This window comes from Desmodus rotundus, chromosome 11, assembly GCF_022682495.2.
Source record: "Desmodus rotundus isolate HL8 chromosome 11, HLdesRot8A.1, whole genome shotgun sequence".
NCBI lineage: Eukaryota > Metazoa > Chordata > Mammalia > Chiroptera > Phyllostomidae > Desmodus > Desmodus rotundus.
Genome location: NC_071397.1, coordinates 28600174 through 28615306, shown reverse-complemented (window position 1 = coordinate 28615306; position 15133 = coordinate 28600174). Strand labels below are relative to the sequence as shown.

General features: G+C 36.4%; 1 protein-coding gene across 2 annotated transcripts in view; it reads right to left on the bottom strand.

Annotated features, from left to right (window-relative positions):
• The window catches only part of ADGRB3 (adhesion G protein-coupled receptor B3), a 693569-nt gene that overhangs the window by 50676 nt on the left and 627760 nt on the right, over positions 1 to 15133 (bottom strand). For both annotated transcript variants that reach the window (XM_053914265.1, XM_053914266.1), the window contains exons 19-22: positions 8164 to 8314; positions 5483 to 5552; positions 2660 to 2726; positions 159 to 244 (exon numbers count right to left, since the gene is read on the bottom strand). In XM_053914265.1, coding sequence (XP_053770240.1) covers positions 159 to 244; positions 2660 to 2726; positions 5483 to 5552; positions 8164 to 8314 — 374 coding nt within the window. The remainder of the gene's footprint in view (positions 1 to 158; positions 245 to 2659; positions 2727 to 5482; positions 5553 to 8163; positions 8315 to 15133) is intronic.

Below are 15133 nucleotides of genomic sequence, written 5' to 3'. Positions count from 1 at the left end.
AACAGCACATGGGAAACTTGAAGGGCAGAATCTGCCAGACACACTGGTTCATCAGTAACAAAATTCAAGGCACAGTCGAATGCAGTCAGCGATGATCTGAAATTGGAGTATGGGGTTCACTTGTAAAGAACCTTCAAAATCCACCAATTGCAGCTTACCCGGCTCTGTGTTTGAGCTTTTTATCTAGGATCCCATCTCTGGAAACAAGTTTATTAAATACCAAAATGCCAATCACCATGTTGACCTGTCAAACAGAAACAAAGGTTGACCTTTCAATGATATTGAAGGGAATCAGGTCTCTGTTCCTCCTGAAAACCCTCTTTATTTATTTACAACCACCGCAGAATTAAAGACTCACAATAGTAGTGACAGGAAGTACTTCTCAAATATTTATAAGTGCATAAAGGAATATGGAACAATTTAACAGTGGTGTGTTACTTTAAAGTTTTAAAGTTCATTAAGTACATTTGATTTCCATGTTTTGCAGTTAACACTGAGAAAATTAATGTTCAATTGCCTAACTTTTAAATGGTGCCATATTATGCCAATCTGACATTCTTCTGAGTCACCCTTGAATAAAATCAATTGGCTAAATGAGTTTTACCCTATGTCTGAGAGTCAAAAGTTTTTGAGTCTCACAGTGTGAGGCCAGAGTGCATCCTGGCTGCCAGAGGTGCTCAAGATTTGCCCTTGCCCCCAGCAGGGAGAACAGAATGCCTAAATTCCTCCTGCTGTGCGGCTCTTTCTGCTGTGGGATGGGAGCATTTTGATGTACCCCGTTTTTCTAGACAAAGGGGAAAGCCTATTCCACTCACCACAATCCTTTGAAAGAGGGACATGAACACCCCTTCTTACAATGTGCTCTACTGAACACTCCTCAGCATTTTCTAAGACTCCTATTCTCACTTAAAAGGATTTAAATAAAGGTAAAATGAAAATCTCACATATTTTTTTTTCTAAAGCAAAATTGTAAAAAGCTGCAGAGGTAACTGTGGTCTATTTGTAGCAGCTCATTATGATGAGTGCCCACAGTTCTCTAACCTACTCACACTTCCTGATAAAGGAATCCAGTCCAATGCTGAAACCAAGATAATCAAGGAAAATATTTATTCTTTTTTCCTTTCTACCCTTTACCCTCCATAATCAACAGAATCTTGGTGCTCTCCCAGTGCTAATTAGTAAAGGCTACATTAAAACTAGATTTTCACAAGCAGAATAACTAGTTAATAAATAAACATCCCACTTTTCTCAATACACTTTGGCCAGATGAAATATGAAGTTGAAATCTGTTTAAGTGCTGGTATAAGGAAGATCCAAATCACCTGTTAGGTAGGGACTCAATGTCACTCAATAGCTTCCTGACAAGATACCATTTAAACAAGAGATTCTTCATATTTCTCATTATTTGAAGTAAGAGAAAAAGTGTATTTCATGATTCTGTTTATCTACAATTTAATCATAGGGAGATTCATCAGCACTCCAAAGAGCGTACTTTGCTCTTTCAATCATACACATACTCTTTGTTTCTTCATTTTAGGGTCATATGTATATTAGCCTAGTAATTTAGGGAAATAGTTCAATTGATTAAATAAAAAATCAATGCAGCAAAAGTGTGCCTAATAGTTTGTTTCCCTGTACCCTTCTCTAACATTCATGCCTCAGTTTGATTTCTCTTGTGAAACTTTAATAGTTTTTGCTCTTCGTTATAGTTTAGAGGACAGCAAGCTTTAAAGGAAGAAAAATTCACACAGAGTTATTAAGAAAGGTGTTGCTAGCTCCCAGTCTATTGAATGAGTTATTCAAGAAACCAAAGGGTAATTTTCCAGGTAGAAATCTAACTGCATAGCGATATGGATCTTTGTATTTAATTCAGACCACTTCTTTACTCCCTTACATTTTCCAAAGGTTTATTGGACAAGAAAAATTTGTAATCAATAAATTCAGAGAAAGAAAGGCAAATTCATAGGAAATTTTCGTGTTCCTCTAATTAAACATGCGTAGGAATTATTTTATGATTCCAGAAACATTTAATCCTTATGTACACCATATGGCTGTGATTTTTTACACCCAGGAAACATTGGGCAATGTCTGGAGACATTTCTAATTGTTACAACTAGAGGGTACAACTGGTATCTAGTAGGTAGAGGCCAGAGATGTTGCTGAACAACCTAAAAATGCACCGTACAGCCCTCCACAACAAAGAAATGGCAGGTCCAAAATGTCTGCACAGCTGAGGCTGGGAACTTTGACATAGCGATATATATTTTCTCATTGACACTTGGTAGCAGCAGCAGTCATTAAGATTAAGAGATCTTACTGTCTATATAGATCATACAGAATAGTGTAACGGTGACATGATCATAGATGATGAAACTCTATACATTAAACAATTTCTTAAAACTTCTTCACCAATGTGAAGTTACTGTAAGAGAAATCCCACACTCTCACATTTAATTTTCTTCAGTCTTCAACCTAAGGATATTTTAGAGTAATAAAGGACTGAATGGCAGTTGATATGCAAAATTAATAATTCATAGAACTTTAAAATTTCTAAACAAATACAAAATTGTTACTCTAATTGAAACAAAGTAGTCTTTTCTTTGCTAAGAAAACAAAGTAAGTTGATTTCAAAGAAAACAACGTTGATTTCGACGTTTACCAGGACAACAGCGGCTGCAGGTCCAACAAAAGCGTAGAGCAGTCCTCCTTCCAGAGAGAGCCAGCAGCTGAAAATGAAATCAGATAAAAACTAACAAAAATTAGCTGTGTGTTAAACCACAAAAGTGGGTCACAAAGAACTTGAGTCATGCACTTAGCCTTGGAGTTCTGGCACATTTCAAAGCTTTGTAATATAAAAAAAAATGTATAGAAGATGTGGAAGAAGCTAAAATTAGAGTTCATGAGAGAGAAATACTATATGAGTATACCTCACATGAAAAAGAAACTTTTTATTATATGGCCTTTCAGGTAGTTAAAACATTTTAGATAAATTACTTTTGCAGTAGAATTTTTATATTGACTTTCATATAAAGGTGACTCGTAAGTTTTATAAATGCTGCTTGTATCCATTATAGAATTTTTCAAATATACTTTTAAGCAAGAACAGTGTGTTTTTAGAATGTTTGACATGCCATTTACTCAGTCTTCTTTGAGGCCATTGAGATAGTGGGAGAAATTTATTTAAAAGCCATCACTGCAGCAAATGGATAATTTAGATTGCATGCTTTTTTTTTCTAGTTTTACTTTTCCCCCATACTACTAAGAAAATTCACTAAAGATAAGCTTTTGATTACTAAAGTAACTAAGAGAAGCAGGTTTGCATTGATAGGGACATAGCAACCCCTTTATGTAAAATCATTCATTCTCTGGCAGCACAGGGGCAGGGAGAGGCATGAGGCTCTGCACTGGAGGCTTTGCACGGTGGTTCAGCTGCACCTACAGAGTCCAGGAGAGATGAATGAGGGAAGGTGAGGGACCAATTTACCACTGCTGATGGGAAGGGTCATGCCCACCGTTTCACCCACCAATTCGACCCTTCCCAATATTAATTTCAATTCACAGAATCAGCATGCTGCCTTCAAAATTAACAATTAACAATGCTTGTTCTATATCTGTTCTGACAATAAACTTCTATATTGGTCGTGGTGGTGGTTACATGACTTTAGCATTTGTTAAAACTCATAGAATTCTAAACCTAGTAGGATAAATGTTACTCTATGTAAATTATACCTTAATGAGCATTTTTAATATGAGAATTTTATATATACACACACACACACACCTGTATCAATTTTTCATAATACAAATGTGTGTCTACGTGAGTATCTAAAGTCTTCATTTAGTTACTGCTCTTTGCCATACAGCAGACAGATAAAATTCTACTTTCCCACTTTGGGGTTGACAACTTAATATTAACTTTTTAAATAAAATACCTGCAGAAAAAAACTCTTATTCTGATAGAACACTTAGTTTGCTCTCTCTGAGACTGCCACTAAATCTCTACTATATTTTTTGTGTAAATTAATCCTCCAACTAATAACATTACTTGTTGTACTGTATTTGGTTAATCAAATACCCCCTTGAAGTTGGAATCATATCATCCCTATTCCTAATTTGCTCCCTACCCCCAATACAGTGCCTCTCCCAGACCGCAGGGGCCATACTACCGTCAAAGGGAAATAGGACTGTAGGAGCACTGTTCAACCTGCACTACTAGGGAGGGTTTTTTGTTTTGTTTTGTTTTTGATATTACAGATTGCATTAAAAAAAGTGCCCTGATAACACAAACTCCTTCAGTTCTTTGGAAGTTCCTTTTGGATGACCAGTTGAAGTGATGTCTCTTGCAGCATTCAACTTGGATGAACCCACCAGAGGGCCTAATTAGCTGGGATTCTTATCTCCACCTAAAGACAGTTAAGCAGAATGCTTCACTTTAAATCTTACTTTTCTGGAGATGATTATGCTAAGTGAAATAAGCCAGTGGTAGACAAATACCATATGATCTCCCTTATATGTGGAATATAATGAACAAAATGAACTGATGCACAAAATAGAAATAGAGGCCTGGACACATGGAACAGACTGACAGCTGTAGGTAGTGGGTGGCAGGGCTGGATGAAAAAATGTGAAGGGATTAGCCAAAGAACATATATGCACAACCACAGACGCAGACAACAGTGTGGTGATGGCCAGAGGGAATTGGGGTGGGGGATGGCAAGGGGGGCAAGGAGGGGGAAATGGGGACATCTGTAATAGTGTCAACAATAAAAATAATTAAATAACCTTATTCTTCTAATAAGATATACATCTCTTCCCCCGTTTCTCAATTGCTTCAACTTGGAAAAAAAACAGTTGAAGTAAAAATAGGCAGGTGCATTATTTTTCATTTAAAATATTAAATATAAACTTTATTATAAATTCTCACACAGAATTTATCCATAGTACAGCTATGATTGGGAAGGGCTGGTGGAACACCCGCTTTCTCCTTTCTAATTTCTTTCACAGCCCAGGCAATTCGCAGCCTGCAATCTATTCATCCCCCTGTTCTATGAGTTTCAATATGTATTGCCCTAATGTAGCAAGAGCAATTGAACTGGCATGACAGAACTTGGTTGACACCAACAGGTATTGTCTTCAATAAAATTAAAAGCTCAGATCAGGGTCACTCTAAAAGGTAAACATGTCAAGATTCACCTAGTTCTAAAAAAATGTGTTCGAGATTGAATGTGTAAGTACATATGGAAATATTTTAAAAATCACAGACACTTGCATCATGAAGAAATTGGAAATGGAAATAAGGATTCCGAACAGCGTTGCAGCATTTATTTCCTACCTCTGTGCATTTAAACTACCTTACGTCGTTCCTCACGGATGCTATTCCTACCATTGCTCATGACTCAATGAGGAAATGCAAGCCATCAGCAGTGCCAGCCAAGACTAATGAAGTGACTATAAAATGATTTATCACTGTGGATGGACTTACTAGTGATCAGTGCCATATCCTTTCGTCCTGGTGAAGCCTACTGATGTGGCCACTACTAACGCTGGTAAACCTGTAAGAAACACATTGTCACGCTTTACACTCCACCATAACCACTGTGCACACTAGCTCAGAAAAAGGTTGGATAAACTCAAAATACTTAACTTGGAGGAATACCTTGGATGAATCACTTCATAAAGTATCTTTCAATTACAAAATTTCTTTCAAGTATAAAAACACGAGAGTGACAGCTGGGTTTTTAACTCAGTGCACTTCTCTGATGTTGCTAGGTTACCACCACATTTGACATGGTTTTAAAGGAAACTAATAACAGAGATTTAGTATATCTTTTAAATTATTATTTCCCTCCAGGTTTACACTGTTGTAAAGAAAATTTATAGCTATAAAATCAGAAAGACAAAAAAATCGATGTCCTGGTGTGGTGGAATATCACAGAAATGGAACATTCGGTTGCCCAAATTTTGATCCACATCCAAAGTTCATCTTATCACTTAATTCCTTATGATTTACTTATAATAACAAGAATGTAAGCACAGCGTTAAGGACCCTAATGAATTAATTTCTGTGCTTCCTGATTACCCTTCTTTAATAATCCTGAATGAAGATCAGAAAATATATGGCAATTTTTCTTCACGGACCTCTAGATAGGATTCACTCCACGCATTGCGCACTCCCTCCTGGAATTCTTGCCTGCATACCTGCGCCAATTCTAACTTAACATCTTTTAGTTTATGTTTATGCGAATCATAACTTACTCAAGTTTAATGGAACCTCCCTGTATTTTGGTGACAAGAGCTCAGTCTAATCTATGTTGTTTAAATTCCTTTTTTTAAGTTTTGGCCGTACCTTCTTTTCCTAAAGACTATGTTTGCTTTTTTCAATTGTAAAATCCATTACATAATCACCTTCTTGCATCCTGTCCACCAACCCTCTTTCTCATCATTTTCCCTCTGTCCTGCCATCCCCTTCTGTGAGTCTTTTCAAGTGACATCATATTCATTCATGAGGTTTAATGCCAAGAACTATTGAGAGCACCTCAGAGGAACACACCATATTTTTAAACAAATACTGGCCTGTCTCTGTATACACACACACACACATAATTAAATCATATATCATGTATCATAAATCATGTATAATTATATATAATATGTCATATAATGTTTCCTCTCCTTCCTCCTTTCCATTCTTGTCCTCCTCTTCCTCTTCCTTCATGTAATAAGTTGACTTTGATTGACTAGAACAAGTTCATTAGAAAAAAATTCTCTCCTAGGTCATAGCTGAAGAATTAATAGTCTTCATTATATACAATTTAAATTTTAAATTCTTTTTCTAAATTTACTATGTTGCACTTTGCCATAATAAAACTCATATGCCACTGTTCTGCCCATTCACAGACTTCCTGATAGTCTAGCTCCATCAGTGTAGCATTTTTGCTACCCAGAGTCATTTAATATTAGCTGTCAACTTGGAGACCCCTCCTCAAGATCTTCGGTAATGGTATTAAGTAAGGCAGTTGCCAACCCTAAACACTGCCACTCTGTATACTTCAAGGAGAGTCTTTTTTACCTGCAACCTATATGTCTTAGGTCTATGATACTAACTGACGAAAAAAATTCAATACCAGTCCAAGTTTAGAAGGTTTTTGACATGAAATCCAGACACAAATTTTAATGAAAGTGTAAGTAAAATACATTCTCTAATTTCTTAACAGCTTTCTCATTTATTTATTAGGGCAAAGAGCCCAGATACATTTGTCAGACGTGAGAGACCCTTGCTGAAACCTGATGGATAATCCTTAACTGTTCTTTATCCTCTTTTTCCAGCATGAGTTTTCTAGTATTGTAATACACCCACTTATTTGAAAATTTTCAGGCTCTCTCAAGCACCCCATACTCCACTCTTCTGGCACACTGGGCATTTGTTGTATATGTGGCCCCAAATTCCCCCGTGTTTTCAGTGCAAGACTTTTGAAAGTCAAGGCAAACATGTCAAAATCCTCTGGTTTTTGTAAAACTAGTTTCCTAAATTAAACTAATTAATTCCAATTAAACATTAGAACTGGTCCTATGAGAGGCTTGGACTTTCAAGATGCCCATGCCTTTCACATGAATTCATAAGGCAATTTAAGAGAAAATTTTCCAGATAGAGATAGTCACAGAATTAAATGATTCTTGGTCTGTCATCAATTCTGTTTTTCCTTTGAGCATCCGACTGACTATGCATGAGGTTTCATTCAATCTGAGTGGCTTTTTCCCTGTAACATGAACAGCTAGCTTTAGAGTCTTTAATTGTTTTGAGTGCTTTTAGGCATTCCTCAGAATTTTCTTGTGGGAGGTACATGACAAGTGTGTATGAGTTTGAGCCCTGTACGTTTTAAAAGATTTTGTATTTTCAGAACATATTAGCATAGAACACTTTGATTTTCTGCCTGTAGATATGTCAGGCCTCATCTTATACCACTCGCTGTTGATTGTTAACTGGGGACCTATGAGGTCATCCAATATTTACTTTTTTAAAGTTCCAAATGCCTATTTCCACTTCCATAATCAAATTAAACACAAATTAAAGTAGCCTTAGGATAGTTCCACTCTACTGCTCTATTATATAAGTATTCCGAGTCACCCGAACCAGAGCACAAAAGAGTACATTAACATGCTTACCCCATCCAAGGCACAAAAAGCGTTTCCTGATAAGCCGTGTCCTGATCTTCCCAGTCACAGCCATATAGGACTGCCACGCCTCAGTCAACACCCAACAGAATGAAGCCAAGAAGAAAAAGTGCAAAAATGCGGTGGTGGTTGTACAGATGCTCTGCGGAAACAAAAAGACTCACACTGATCACGGGGTGGGGGGCCGTGTCCTTCAGAGAATTGTTCATCTCCAGTGCATTGCTTTTTATTTCAAATGTCTAGCTCCCCTCTGCGACAGAGTAATTATTTACAAAAATTAGAAACCTGGTAGTCTTTATACAGTATCTGTGATAAAAAAAAAGTCCTAATTTCATTTGTGGGTTCAATTTTTTATGAGGAGAAGCCTAAATGTAAATTTAACCTCAAGGGAAATTAAAATTACCACTTTACTTGAATGTTTTCTTGATGTATAATTATGGCAATGGTCCTTTCTTTGGTTTAATTTAAGTCACAGACATCTTGCATAATTCTTTTGGCTACATTCTTTATCCTTCCTTTATAACCAATCATTCTTTGTTGTTTTATCTGTGTCAATGTTAAGATAACATACCAACAGGGTTTAAGAAGGAAAAATTACCTTGCTTTTATACAAGTGTGATATTCAAGATATGAGGACAAAGCACAAAATGGTTTGGCTAATAGCCCAGCACAAAAATAACATGACTTTTAGGGCATTTGATACATTACTCTGTGTTATTATATTACAATGTGTGTCCTAATCAAATCATTTTGAAAAGCTAATCGAGTTACTGGCAGTACACAGCCATAATTTCATAGATAATGTCTTTTTTAAAATTTAGGCCCAAATTATTCATAGTATTTGTTTATTCTGGTGAAATTCACCAGATGTTTATTTAGCTTTCCAGTTCTTTTAATCCTATAAAAGGAAATTTACCATGTTAATCTCACCAGATTGTTTTAATGAAGAATAATGTACAGAAGCTGAGTAGCACTGTGCTAGGCATTTAGCAAGTGCTCAAATGATTATAAATATAATTATCCTCCTTTTAAATAGTACCAACAAAGGTGTTGCCATTTTTCCAGCATGCGGTTTCTTGTTTCATGTAGTACTTAAATCTACTTAATACTTAAGTTTATCCTGACAAAGATGAGAATTCTCAGTATGATAAAGTCATGGATTTCTAGCACCCTCTTCCTCACACCTTTGTTCTTGTTTCAGGAATAACGTGTTAAATAGTAGCTTTAACCAACTGAGATTCCTGCTGTACAGGAGATATAGAGACGTTTCCCCCACCAGGTTAAGGTTTAAATAGCTTCAGGCTGACTACTTTGCTCATTCCTAATCTGCAGTCCCAGATCCTAATTTGAATTTCAAAGAACACTTCCATTCAATATCTGAAGACTAGTTACAGTTTCTAACTCACGTGTCATTTTCTTCTGCCAATTTATCTCAACTGTGTGCGCTAGCAAAGCTATTCCTTCTCTATTTTTAAGATACCAAAATAGGGTTACACAAAACTGTGCAAAAATGTTGAAATGTTTAATGCTAAGTATGGGATACACTGAAATTTTATAAGAAATAATAAAATGCTCAGAGTCTCAATACGGAGACTTTAATTTGGTCTCTATATATTATGTTTGCTAGTTTGGGAAATCCTGATACTTGCTTTAATTCTAATACAGATTGAAATACATGTAATTGTGGGCTGCTGACACTTATTTTAATAACTAATGTCTCTCTGGGCAACAACAGGGCTACAGCATGGGTGAGAAAGTGTAGAGTAACTAGATAAGAAAGACCCGTTTCTATAGGCAATCACATTTTACTATAGTCAGGTGAATATTCATGTGTTTTCACAGTGCTCCAAGTACGGCGGTAGGCCGTCTCAACCTAAGGCATGTATGAATGTGGACCAAAAGGGTCTAAAATCACAAAACTTATCTTACATGAGGATTGTAGCAAAATCTAGGATCTTGAGAAAGATATATTTTGCTTCATCCTCATGTGAAGAACCAGTATAAAATGAGATACTTTACATAAAGAAATGTGCATTGATTTGTCTACTTAGATGTCACATTTGCCAAGCTATCTTTTTAAAATACAACTTTTAAAAGTAGCAATTTTCAAATGAACTCTGCTATTCTATACACTTGACACATCAGTTTCCACAAGGGTAGCCATTCCAACGTTTGGGGCTCAGTATTCTCTGATCTCTTCTCCCACAACAGCAGCTGAAAGGGCCAATCCCTTGGATCCCTCAATACTGGGAATTTTCCCACTTGTTACAAATCTCAAACTCTGATTCTCTTTTTCTATAACAGGTGTTATATCTTGTCAGCCATCTAATTCTTGTTACCCCTGGCCCTACCGTCATCACCTCCAGTCTTAACAGCTGCTTCCTAGCCTCCGTGTGTCTGCCCTTGACTCCCACCCCAGCCAGGTCTTCACAGCTCTCCAAACCACCCATGAGACTCATGAGAAGCTCAGGTTCACCAGCCCATTCATCTGCTCCACCTGCCTTGCCAAATCCCCATCTGGTCCTGTGCTGATGAGTGTGGTTAACAAATATTCCAAAACTTGGAAAGGTATTTAAATTGGAGAACTGAGCATTGTTAACACCTATTAGCCTTACCCCAAATCCTGAGACAATAGGAAAAAATTCATAAAAAAACTGGAAAGAAAAGAAGTATAAACTATGGTAGAATGAATATACACAGTGAGAAATGCTTGAAAACTAGAAAGCAGATGAGTTCCGAAGGATACCACAACTCAAAGCCGCATTATCTGGGAGCACAGATTAAGACATGGAGAGGAGGAGATTTAAGGTACATATGTGACACAGGTTCTCACATTGGTTTAAAGGTCCTTCCAAAAAGACAAAATAGTGAAAATTGAGGGGGCAGGGAGAGGAACGGCATTTAAAGTATCATGGGAAATTTTCTTAGAACTTTAAAGATCCTCTTAGCTATAGGATAAATTAAAGATGAAATACACACATATACAAACACCTCTTCTAGACATATTGTAAAATTTGTGAACATCAGGAATAAAGGGAAAATCTTAAAAGCTGTCTGTGTCAAAAGAAAGATTACTTACAAAGAAATAAGACCTCAGAGTCCGTGTGAGCGACCCAGCGCACAAAACAGAATAGTATCTTCAACATTCTCAGGGAAAAATAACTTTGAAGATAGAATTCTACACCCAGCGAACTATTCTTGAAGTGAGAGGCAGAAATAAAAATATTTTTAAAATTGAAAGAAACTTTGAAGTTCACAATCTTAAGATTCTGTCTGAAAGAACTGCTAGACAGTATAAACCAATATTAATGTGAAGTCTGGGAGGAGGGAATGAGCTAGAAGTAAAAGTAGGAATGGGTAGCAAGAAAAGTAATAAAATACATTAAGTTCAGATAAATATTTATTTTAAAATAAGTAAATACACACATTTACATTTTAAAAATATAACCACTTGGACATAAACACCAAAATAATATTAATGAGGTTTAAAATTTGAAAGAGATTAAAGTTACAAGGGAGTAGAGGAAAATGAAAGAATGCTGATAATAAAAGAATTCTTTCCCCCACCCCTCAGGAATTTTAGAGAAACTGATCAACTCTAGATGGTAGGGAGAATAGAAATGTTTGAACATTTATGTTAACAATGTTAAAGTAGCCACAGAAGGTGGAAACAAATAATATATTTGTAAAATAGTAGAGGAAGTATAAAACTCAGGAAAACTTTATCAGTCTAGTTAAAAGTGGGCAAAGGGACAACAAGCTAGTAAATATGATAAATAGAGCAAAGTAAGACAGCAAATAATTCCAAACATAACAGAAATCACAATAAATGAGAATACTTTAAATTCACTAGTTAACAGTTAAGAACTTTTATATTGGATGTAAAAAAATCAAAATCCAGTACTATACTTATAAGACATATGCCTCAAACCCAATGACATGGGAAAAATCAGAATAAAAAGGTCAAACAAGGAAATTAAGGAAACAGTAATATGCAAAAATCAAATGTCATGAATCTAATATTGAAAAAACATTAAAAGATACAAAGAAGGACTTTTCATAGTGCTAAAAGCAGGTGATAGAGAAGCTTCCAAAGTAACACATCTCCATGAAACTAATAACAATTTTCAAAGCATATAAAACAGCAATTGAGAAAACCACAAGGATAAATCGTCCAACTAAGTTTAGAATAAAAGACAACATATAGCTCTCAGCAAGCACAGAAGCAGTGGAAAAATAACATTAAATATAATAATCAATAAAAGTGATTCATCTTTCTTTGCAATATATACATAAGAAAAATGGCATGTACAGGTCTTTAAAATACAAATGGAATATTTACAGAAGGTAACTAGTCTAGGACAGAAAGTAAAATAAAATGAATTCATGAAAGTACAACATATAGGATATTTTCATAAACTACAATGTAATGAAATTAGAAATCAAAATTAAAATTCTATACCCCTTGTGGGGGGAAAACTTTTAAGTAATTAATGAAGAGAAATTAAAACTTAAATTATAAATGATTAAGAGCTGAAAAACAAGGGACTACACATATTAAAACTTGCAAAAAAATTTTTATTAGGGTACTCAGGATAGTTATAGCCTTATGTTAAAAATAAAAGAAAATGAAAATAAATAGGCTATTTAAAGAAATCAGGAGAAAGTTAATAATAAATATAAAAGCAGAAATGAAAATGAAAATTTAAAAAACACTACATTTGATCTATAAAGTCCAACCTAATTTAGAATATAGAATTCCAGTCAAGACGGAGGCATAGGTGAACACATTTTGCCTCCTCACACAAGCACAGGAAGAATTACAACTAGACCTCAAAACAAGTAACACCCAGAACCATCAGAAAATTGAGCCGTATGAATGTCTGACCCCAAGGATTTAAAGAAGTCACATTCATTCAGATGGGTAGGAGGGTGGAGATGTGGAGACAGGCAGAGAGGCACGTAGACGCAGTGGGGTGTGTAGATGTGGTGTGGCGTGGAGAGGTGGCAGAGGTGGAATGACTGGTGGGATGAGCATTCCCACGTTCACCTGTGGTGGCTAAAAATCGGGGGAGATACCTTGGGAGAGCAATCCCAGCCCCAGGCCAGACCACACAGTCCAGGGTTCCACTGCCAGGAAGATAAATCCCCATAATGTCTGGCTGTAAAAACCAGTGGGCGTTGGGGTGGTGAAACCAACTTCTGGATTTTCAGGAGACTCTGCATAAAGAGCCTGCTTGGACTTCAAATGTACATAGACCCTCCCACTGTGGGATCCGGCACCAGGGTGACAGCTGGAAGGGCACCAGGTGCATATAAGGACTAAGTGCAGGGACTAGAAACAGGGCGAGTGCTGGGCAAACCTCCAGAACAAAGGCAGTGGCACTGTCCCCTCTCTGAGCCCTCCCCGCACACAGAGCCACAAAGTGGTGCAGTGGATTGCACTGCCCTGGCGATTACCCAAGGCTCTACCACACACAATTTACAGGTGTCTTTTCTACAACAGGCCATGCTACTAAGACAGGGATTCAAAGCAGACTACCTAATACACAGAAACAAACATAGGGGGGCTGTCAAATCAAGGAGACAAAGAAATATAGCCCAAATGAAAGAACAGAACAAAATCCCAGAAAAAGAACCAAACAAAATGGAGATAACCAGCCTATCAGATGCAGAGCTCAAAACACTGGTGACCAGGATACTCAAAGAACTCATTGAGTATGAACAACATAAAAAAGACCCAGAAAGAAACAAAGATTACACTAAGTAAAAAAAAAAAAAGAAAGAAAAATCTACAGGGAACCAACAGTGGAGAGAATGAAGTCAGGATTTAAATCAACAATTTGGAATATAAGAAATAAGCATTTGACCAAAACAGCAAAAAGAAAAAAGAATTCAAAAAAACAAGGATAGTATAATGAGACTCTGGGACATTACCAAACGTGTCAACATCTGAATCATAGGGGTGTCAGAAGGAGAAGAGGAAGAGCAAGAAATTGAAAACTTTTTTGAAAAAATAATGAAAGAAAATTTCCTTAATTTGGGAAAGGAATTAGAAATGCAAGTCCAGGAAGCACAGAGAATCCCCAACAAGTTAGATCCAAAGAGGACCACGCCAAGACACATCATGATTAAAATGCCAAAAGTTAAAGATAAAGAGAGAATCTTAAAAGCAGCAAGAGGAAAGCAGAGAGTTACCTACAAAGCAGTGTCCACAAGACTGTCAGCTAATTTCTCAAAAAAAACTTTGAAGGCAAGAAAGGGCTAGCAAGACATATTCAAAATGATGAAAAGCAAGGACCTACAACCTAGATTACTCTATCCAGCAAAGCTATTATTTAGAATGGAAGGTCAGATAAAGTGCTTCCCAGACAAGGTAAAGCTAAAGGAGTTCATCATCACCAAGCCATTATTACATGAAATGTTAAAGAGACTTATTTAAGAAAAAGCAGAAGATCAAAACTATGAGCATTAAAATGACAAAAAAATGCACAACTATCAACATCCAAATCTAAAAAAAAACAAACTAAGCAAACAAGCAGAACAGGAACAAAATCATAGATATGAAGATCATTTGGAGGGTTATCAGCTGGGAATGGCAAGTGGGAGAACAGAGGGAAAGGTGCAGAGATTAAGAAGCATAATTGGTAGGTACAAAATAGTCAGGGGGAGGTTAAGAATAGTATAGGAAATGGAGAAGCCGAAGAACTTATATGCACGACTCATGGACATGAACTAAAGGGGGCATTGTTGGAGGAAATGGGGGTACTGGGTAGAAGAGGGCAAAGGGAGAAAAGTTGGGACAATTATAATAGCATAAGCAATAAAATATATTTTTTAAAAACCTCAACCTGATTTAAAAGGCCAATAAATGCCAGGTGGTAATGGAAACATCAGGGGAAGCACTTTGTGACATGTATAACTGTCTGACCACTACGCTGTCCACCTGACACTAATATAA